At 42.8% G+C, this 8,881-nt stretch overlaps 1 protein-coding gene across 1 annotated transcript; it reads left to right on the plus strand.

Annotated features, from left to right (window-relative positions):
* Positions 1-1,222: 1,222 nt before the first annotated feature.
* Positions 1,223-8,230, plus strand: LOC103777039 (zinc finger and BTB domain-containing protein 11-like; the record flags this gene model as incomplete). The annotated part of the gene is made up of 7 exons (XM_008944577.1): positions 1,223-1,402; positions 1,886-2,122; positions 2,502-2,646; positions 3,933-4,050; positions 5,672-5,830; positions 6,301-6,476; positions 7,716-8,230. Coding segments are annotated over 7 exons (1,530 nt in total), but the record flags the coding sequence as incomplete, so codon positions are not given.
* Positions 8,231-8,881: the final 651 nt, after the last annotated feature.

Below are 8,881 nucleotides of genomic sequence, written 5' to 3' on the forward strand. Positions count from 1 at the left end.
AACATTTTTGTCTGATGCTTCTGTCAACCCCCCTTGCCCATGGCACTGGATGTCATGTAAGCATTGGGAAGGAGACACTCCTTTACAAGTTCCCAGCTTGGATGCTGAAAGAATAACAGGAAAGCAAGGCTGCAAGAAAACTGCTGCTGACATTTGAGTTACAGTAACTGCAGCTGGCATGGAGATAGATGTTGGGAAGTGTGCTTTGTATGGATGGATTATTGTACAAGCTCTTACTAAACACCTACCCAACAAAATTATTTGTCTTCACAATTTAGCCAGGTTTGCATAAGCTTTCAGAGCAACAACAAATCTAAAAAGAAAAATTTTAAAAAAAAGGAAAATATTTGCCTTGTGGTGAGTTTCAGTTTGGTTTTGAGAGATGTGGAAGGGCTGGTATGTTTTCAAAAACTGCTAGAAAAAAACTCACTTCTTGAGAGAACAGGAGGAAGAAATGAGGATGCATTGTACTTTTCTCCCTTGCCTTATTCTCAGAAACCTGAAGGGGAGATACTTGTTACAGAAACTTTCAGCCTATTCACCTACAGTTTGGCTTTTAAAGAATTTGACAGCAAGTTTCTGCAAAGGAAAAAGAGATTCAGATCCAGGTAGCACTGCCCATACTCCCTAAAAAAAATCAGTAATGCCTCACAACAATTTTTAAAGAGCACTAGTCAAGCTGGAATGCTTTTGTCCAGAAAGAACTTCGATTAATACTATTGATTTTTTTACATCTTAATAGTAACTCAAATTTTGCTGGCTGGTAAAAATGAATTAGGGCACTTTTCTTTTAATCTGATAGCTTTTGTAGTAAAGCAAATCTGTCTTGAAAAGCGAAGCTGGAGTTTAGGAAAGGGTTTGCAACACTCGATGGAAATTGTGGCTGGCAGTACCTTGGTTCCTGTGTAACTATCCCTTAGCTCTCACTCAGGCAGTTACTCAGAGCTGAATAGTTAGTTGTCTCTGAACTGGTAATCATTATCTGCCTATACTTCTAATCCATCTATGGTGTTAAAACAAGACCAGTTTTTTACCCACCATGAGATTTGTGGCTTTGCAGTGAACTGAAAGGGGGTAACTTTCTAGCAGCTAAGTAAACTGAGCAAAATTAGATGTTATTCTAGTAACACAGAGAAACAGCAGCTTTTAGTACCAACTTGCAGAGGAAATACAAAATACAGTGTGGTAAAGTTAACCCATGGGTTATGTTTTTCCAACCTAGGTTGCTATGAAGCTTGTACAAAGAGGGAAAAAAATGAAACAGCCCAAAAGAGAGAGCGTGGAAAACAATGAAGTGGAAGCTCAGCACAAGTGCCCCGAGTGCGGGGTGGTGTTCCAGCGGCGTTACGCTCTTATAATGCACACCCTGAAACATGAAAGATCCAAAGATTATAAATGCCCAGTAAGTTTGGGTTTGGGTTTTGTTTTCTGTGAATGTTCCTCTTTATGAAAGTTAATCAAGTCGTGACATTAGCAGATATTTTTCTTGCCTCTTTTCGTACATGTGTTTATTTTCCTTATGAGTTTCAGAGATGGCTGCGGCCTCAGTCTGGACAGAGTGGGGTCCAGGGTGGTGACTGTGACATGGTTGCTGCTCAAGACAGTGCTGGAGCAGGCTTTGCTTTTAACCTTACCAGTAAATTTGCAGCCTTGTTTAGATTAGCCTGGAAGTTAGCCTCACTGGGAGGTGATCAGTGGTTCTGTGAGTAGCCATGAAATTAAAAATTGACAACTATTAATTAACCTGAGATAAAATACTTATTGGAGTCAGGTTATAGACCGGACCTAGATAGTTATATTACTCGAAACCTTTGTTTACCTTTTCTCTAAAAGTTAATTTGGCAGTATTAAACAGCAAGTGAAGCTGTGATGTTTTCTTCCCCAGCTGTGTAAGAAGGAGTTCCAGTACGGTGCCTCCCTGCGAGCCCATCTGGTGCGCCACACGCGGAAGACAGAGGTGAACCCTGCAGCTGGCAGTGCAGAGGAGACAGGCACGTCCTTGGTGAAAGGCAGAATCAAGAGGGAGTTTATCTGTGACATATGTGGAAGAACTCTGCCTAAGCTCTACTCTCTCAGAATACACATGCTCAAACATACAGGTGTCAAACCACATGCGTGCAAGGTAAAGAGGAAATTCCACTTACTCCATAGTCAGATTAGTAATGTTTTATTGGTATTTTAGTACTGATACTCTGTCCTAAATTTTAGATATATTCTGAATAGGGAAGACTACTGTAACATTCCTGATGAGAGTTCTTGTAGTCTAAGAATGAGAAAAATGGAGTGAAGTCGAATCATGAAAGCTCTTATTCCTGTGTCTAGAAGAATGTCTTCCCTTGAGTGTTCCTTTTTAACAGAACAGTTATGCTATTGATGTGATATCACAGGCTTGGCCCTCCCAGGTCCCAGGAAATACAGGAGGTTTTGCTGTGTTTGAAGTGAAACATCTGTTACATAATGAGTCTTATTTGTCCTGTTCCACCGGACACGGATTTTTTCAGGTTTGTGGAAAGACGTTTACATATAAGCATGGATTAAAAATGCACTTAGCTCTCCATGAAGTACAGAAGCAGTTCAAGTGTGACTTGTGTGAAAAGTCTTTTGTCACAAAAAGAAGCCTGCAGGAGCACATGAGCATTCATACAGGTATGTGGTAAGAGAAGGTCCTGCTACTTTAGTTGGCTGTTACATGCTGCTGAGCTTTAACATTGTTCTTCAGTGTCAAAGAAACCATTTAAAAAAATAGTAGTTTCTTGTTTTTTTTTTATACTGATCAGGCAGCTTAGGTAGAGGTAAGTAGTCATTTTGGTTTTATTTTCTGGGCTTGTTTTACCATAGCTTGATGTACAAATGTTCTCTTCAAGAACAGGGAATGATGGTTGATCTGTTTCTGTGAGTTTTATGTGTGTATTTAATGCCTGGATCATGTCAGTGCAACAAAGATAGTGTCAAAGGAACCATTTAAACAATAGTAGTTTCTTGGTTTTTTTCTACTGATCAGGCAGCTTAGGTAGAGGTAAGTAGTCATTTTGGTTTTATTTTCTGGGCTTGTTTTACCATAGCTTGATGTACAAATGTTCTCTTCAAGAACAGGGAATGATGGTTGATCTGTTTCTGTGAGTTTTATGTGTGTATTTAATGCCTGGATCATGTCAGTGCAACAAAGATAGGCAACAGCCTGGAATGTTCTGGAGCACTTGCACTTCCAACCTATCCTTTCAGAGGAAAACATGCTAAGTTAATCTCTGAGAATCTCCATAAATATTTTACAAGACTTGCTGTACTAAAACTGAAATTTTATAAAACCTGATATCTTGAAAGATCTCAGCATGTGAAAGGTGACACAATAAATGAATGCAAGCAGAGTTTTAAACTAATGTATAGAAATTCTCCATGTTTCTTGTTTACCAAGTGGAGTGGAATCCAAAGTGAGAGACTGTTTCTGTTAAAACAATTAGTTCCAGAAACAAAGGGATTTATATTATTACTCAGCACTCCTAAACTGCTGAACTGGAGTGAAAAACTTTGAAGGTGTTACTCAACAAATTCAAGATGTGAGTTGTCTGTAAGTAGTGCTGCATTGTTGAAGAAATTGCATATTATATGAACACAGTCAATTGTTTTTTTCACACAAGAGGGCAGTTTTTTAGCCTGTTCACATTTCAGTGGCTAATTAGTAGCTGCCATGTTGTACCTGTGTTTAAAAACATGCAATAAAGTAATTTGGGGCTGCTACTCCCTGTTCTGTGTATTGTTAAATTGGCATGTACAAAATACAGTTAATTCCATCTGTGTGCAATTAAACCAAATTCTCTTTGAAACACTGTTCTGATGACATAGGATAGTTATATGAGAAGGAAAAAGCCTCTCACAAAGCATTCCAGAGATAGGGAGACCTGGCTTTGTAACGTGCTGTGTTTTGTTTTTGTCAGGAGAATCCAAGTATCTCTGTTCCATCTGTGGAAAATCTTTCCACAGGGCATCAGGACTCAGTAAACACATAAAGAAGCACCAGCCAAAGCCTGAAGTTCGTGGATATCAGTGTACTCAGTAAGTTGGTTGGTGCCTTTTATTTGGTGGGCTTTTTTTCTGAAGGTTATGATCCTAGTAATCTTAAAGATTAAAAGCAGCTCCTTGTAGCCTCAAACTGGTCTGCAATAAGACTTTTTAAAGCATAAGAGTAAAAAGTGTGGTTAATACATGCATTGGAGAGCAAAGGCTGGTGGTTCTGTTACCTACCTACCTCTAGCTTTGTACAGTTGTTTTCTAATGAGTGTGTTTGCACTTGTAGCTGTTACTAGTAACTATGTGGTTTTAAAGCTCCCTTGCAGGACAGAGAGAAGCTTGTCAGAGGTGAAGGGCCTTCAGCCTGGTCTGTCCCTCTTTTCCCATGCCAGTTCCTTTCAGTTTAATCTGAACAGAGCCCACGATGTCACCCACGTGTGCACACCACGGGACACGCTGTGTCCAGCAAACAGCTCTGCAGGAGCATTGTAGGTTCAGATTCACTGACTTTGCAGTTAACTTGATGATCAACTTGGGTGACCACTGCAGTGTCTTTGCACTGTGGAGTTGGAAAAAAAAGTCCCTGGGAGGAGCTCTGTCTCCTGGCGTGGCAGCAGAACACTTTGTCCATCACCAGGCAGGGTGTAGGAGAACTTTTCAAGTGACCTCCAAAAGCCTCAATGGTGCTTAATTTCCATACTGTCAACTAGGTTCCTGGAAAACTCTCTCAGGTATTAAGAGGGGTTTTACAGTTTATATGGTTACTTGTATGCAACTCATGGTTTTAATCTGGAGTATTGTTTCAAGTGTCTCTGGCACTGCTGCTGTGTGCTAGCAACAGTAACGTTTCCTACCTGCTGAAAACTCCATTCTGTCAGCAATGTTTTTATTTAGTGCTTTGTAATGCTAAAAATATCCATCTTGGAAATTCCAAGAATGGAGTTAATAGGGTACAGACAGAACTGGTTAATGAAACATAGTAGGAATGGCAATTTTGTTTTCAAAGGAGAAATATATTTTTTTGAAAACAGTCTTTTTTTACTCAAGGTAGCACAGGTATGAATGCAAAAGATTACCTTGATAGAGGAGATATTTTGATTCCCCCACCTCTTCAAAACACACAGTGCCTACTACTACTGCAGTGAAGACCTGATAAGACCTGTAATTCATTTTGTCAAAGTGGTTCAGAGAGCCTCACTCAGCAATAACCAGACTTCTGTCTTCTGGTTTGGTGGCTTGCTATGGAAATGTCCCTGCCAGGCTTCAGTTTGAGCTTCTGGCCTAGTTGAACAAAGCTGAATGTGAGTTGGTTCCCTAAAATGTCCCTGGAAGTTTTCCAGTAAAGTTATTTGTGTAAATTGCAGTAGTGTGTGAGAGTATCAGAGGGTGGTGACTGCTTGAGTTTTTCTCTCAATATCCTTTCCAAATGAGCAGCTCACTGAATACCAGCCCTCTTCAAGGCCCTCTAGATATATAGCTATATCTATCTAAGGGTTATATAGATCTATATAGGTTAGATATCTAAGTTATATAGATACTGATGACACAATAGCTGCTGCTTTCTCTATGTCTTTAGTTGCCATCAGAGAAGAGGGTTCCAGTGCTTTTGATATCAGAATCACAAAGCTCTTTCTTATGTGGGATTCTGAAACCTTTACTGTGGCAGGTGTGAGAAGAGTTTCTATGAAGCTCGAGACCTTCGGCAGCACATGAATAAACATTTAGGAGTGAAGCCATTCCAGTGTCAGTTCTGTGGGAAGTGTTACAGCTGGAAGAAGGACTGGTACTCTCATGTGAAGTCTCATTCTGTCACAGACCCTTACAGGTAAGAGGGGATGCCTTTAACCACTGAGATGGACTGATCCATATGAGGTTATGCAGATCCACAGCCCGTCAAGAAGGAACTTTAAAAGTCCCAATTGATTGATGTTGACTGGGGTCTTGAGTACTTGAGAATGGATGGGTGACTTCAAGTGGTGGAGTCCAGTTGTTAACCTGCTGGCACAACACTGGAACTAATGCATACGAAGTTGTGGGGGGGGTAGGTCTAATTAATGAAGCTAGAAATGCTTTCTATGTGATCTCACTTCTCTAGAATGAAAAGTGGAAGCCTTGTGCTCTGAGTAAGAGAACATGTTGCTCAGTCCAATGATGATATTTCTAATTATGGAATTGCTTGTCATAAGAGACAGTATTCCCATCACACTTCGCCTGCTATAATTAGTGTATTTTGGTTTAAATAGCATAACATAAGTACAGAATAATGGTTTCAGTAGATTTCTCAACACATTTTAGGTGCAATATATGCGGTAAAGAATTTTATGAGAGAGCTTTGTACAGAAGACATGTAAAGAAAGCCACACATGGCAAAAAAGGAAGAGCAAAACAAAACCTGGAACGAGTTTGTGAGCATTGTGGAAGAAAATTCACACAGCTCCGGGAGTACAGGAGACACATGAACAATCATGAAGGTAGGTGGAAAAGAAGTCCTCATGACACCCCTCAACCCCTACAAACACTGTGGGGAAGGGGGTAGTTGTTTCTTTGAGTTTGTGTCCTGCATTGCAAGACACAGAAAAGTTCTTACAGATTCTCCAGTTAGCTTTTATGCTAGTCCTGGTTCATCATCCTGCTTCCAGTGATTTCCAGAAGTGACTGTTGGGATCTTCCTAAAGCTGCAGTCACAGACAGGAGCAGTGACAGCTTGTCTCCCTTCCCTTAAAGGTCTGAAAAGAACTGTTTTAGAAGTGGTTAAAAGATGCATATCTGGTAAATAATGGGATGTAGTAAACTGTTCTCAGGTTTGAAAGGTGCACACGGTTAACAAAAGTATCTCCAAACAGGAGAGTGATTGGCCTGGACTTAAAAAAAGGACCACTGCTGGAAGTTCTTGATCTATAACAAGGATTAAACTATATGATTGGGGAAAATATGAAAATTATACTTAAATAAAAAGTCTCTGCATTTTCACTTTAGATGTGAAGTGCAGTACTGATTTTGGGGTATTTGGGTGTTCTAGCAGTGTGGGAACTCTCCTTTTGAAAAGTAGCTTCTTTCGAAAAGCTGTTCTGAGTAAATCTAATAGCTTAGCAGCAGAAAAAGAGAGATGTTTTGTTTTTTTCCCTAAACAGAGAAAGTCCTGTAACTGTTACAGAGGAAAAGGCAGTATTGAAATAGTGTATGTGGTCACCCACACCCCCCATTAGATACTACAGACGGCAGAACTCGGATGGTGCAAGGGAGGATAAGGTTATACACACATCGGGTGCAGGATTTGACCATCAGCAGAGTGGAGGAGGAGGGAAAAGCTGCAAATGGCATCAGGAGCTAACTAGAGTAAGCACTGGCTTGGTGAGAGGCCTATAGAAGGGGTTACAGGAACAAAGGGTGGCTAGAACTGTGACAAATTCCATCAAGTAAAACATGGTTTCAGAAAGGCTTCACAGGCAAAAGACAGTTGGAATTCGATGAAGCAGTATGCCATTAAATAGGGGAGGAACTGCATTAACAGGAATTTTGAAGAGGAGATTTGACAGTGAAGCGTGAGGCTGCTCGGAGCACGGGTGGGGAGTGCTCGCGCCGGGCGTGGCACGCTGGCCTTTTATCCTCCCGCAGGAGGGGCAGATCTTGCGGGGAAAGCTGCAGCCTTCCCCTCGTCCTGCCGCTGCCCAGGCGCAGGGTGACCCTGTCCCCTCTCTCCCCACGGGCAGGCGTGAAGCCCTTCGAGTGCCTGACGTGCGGCGTGGCCTGGGCCGACGCCCGCTCCCTGAAGCGCCACGTGCGCACCCACACGGGCGAGCGGCCCTACGTGTGCCCAGTCTGCAGCGAGGCCTACATCGACGCCCGCACGCTGCGCAAGCACATGACCCGCTTCCACAGGGACTACGTGCCCTGCAAGATCATGCTGGAGAAGGACACGCTCCAGTTCCACAACCAGGGCACGCAGGTGGAGCACGCCATCAGCATCCTGGCGGCGGAGGTGCGGGAGCAGGAGGCGGAGATGGGCGGCGACGAGATCGAGACGGTGGTGGTGACGGGGGAGGTGCTGGAGGGCATCGAGGCCGTGGCAGCTACCGAGGAGTGCGCCTCCGTCTCCACTCTCTCCGACCAGAGCATCATGCAGGTGGTAAACTACGTCCTGGCCCAGCAGCAGGGGCAGAAAGTGGCCGAGGAGGCGCAGGCCGTGGAAGCCGTGGAAGTGGCCCACGTCGCGGAGACGGACTGAGGGGGGTGAGGTGTTCAGCTGGGGTCCCCAGGCCTGCAGCAGTACCTGTTTGCAAACAGTCCCCAGTCCAGATTGCCTTGGTGGCACACTGTGCATCCTGGGGGAAAAGTGACAGGCTTCAGTGTGGGCCAAGGCTTTGAAGGCAGAGATTTTTGCACTGGCTTATAACTGTAAAAAAAAAAAAAAAAAGTCTTGGGGTAATAATGTTTTCTGTGTCCTGGGGTAAGTATCATGCTGTAACTTTTAAACAAAAAGGAAAAAAACATATTGAGGCTGCACTAAAAGCTGCAGAGCTGTTGGTGGTGTTTTATGAACTGCTGTTTTTACGTGCATGTCATCAAGTTTCTGATCAAATTACCTGCACTGGATTCTGTCTGTTTATTCCCCAGGACAAGGGGGTGGTAGAATGTTTAGTGCAGCCCGTTCTTTGTGCAACATACAGGAAATCTGAGGGTTGGGGTTGGTTTGGTTTTTTGGGTAGAGGCACCATCGGCAGTTGGTGAATCCTCGTTTTGAAGAACTTGTTGAAATTCCAGGTCAGTGGGTGGCAGGTCCAAGGTTCAGCAAAAAGCTGTAAAACCTTTTAGAGATGACAGGCAGAGGTCCACTGGAGTCTGAAGAAGTGGTTCTCTGAGATGAATTGTGGATTAT

Source organism: Merops nubicus, unplaced genomic scaffold, assembly GCF_000691845.1.
Source record: "Merops nubicus isolate BGI_N331 unplaced genomic scaffold, ASM69184v1 scaffold44197, whole genome shotgun sequence".
In the NCBI taxonomy this organism is placed as follows: domain Eukaryota; kingdom Metazoa; phylum Chordata; class Aves; order Coraciiformes; family Meropidae; genus Merops; species Merops nubicus.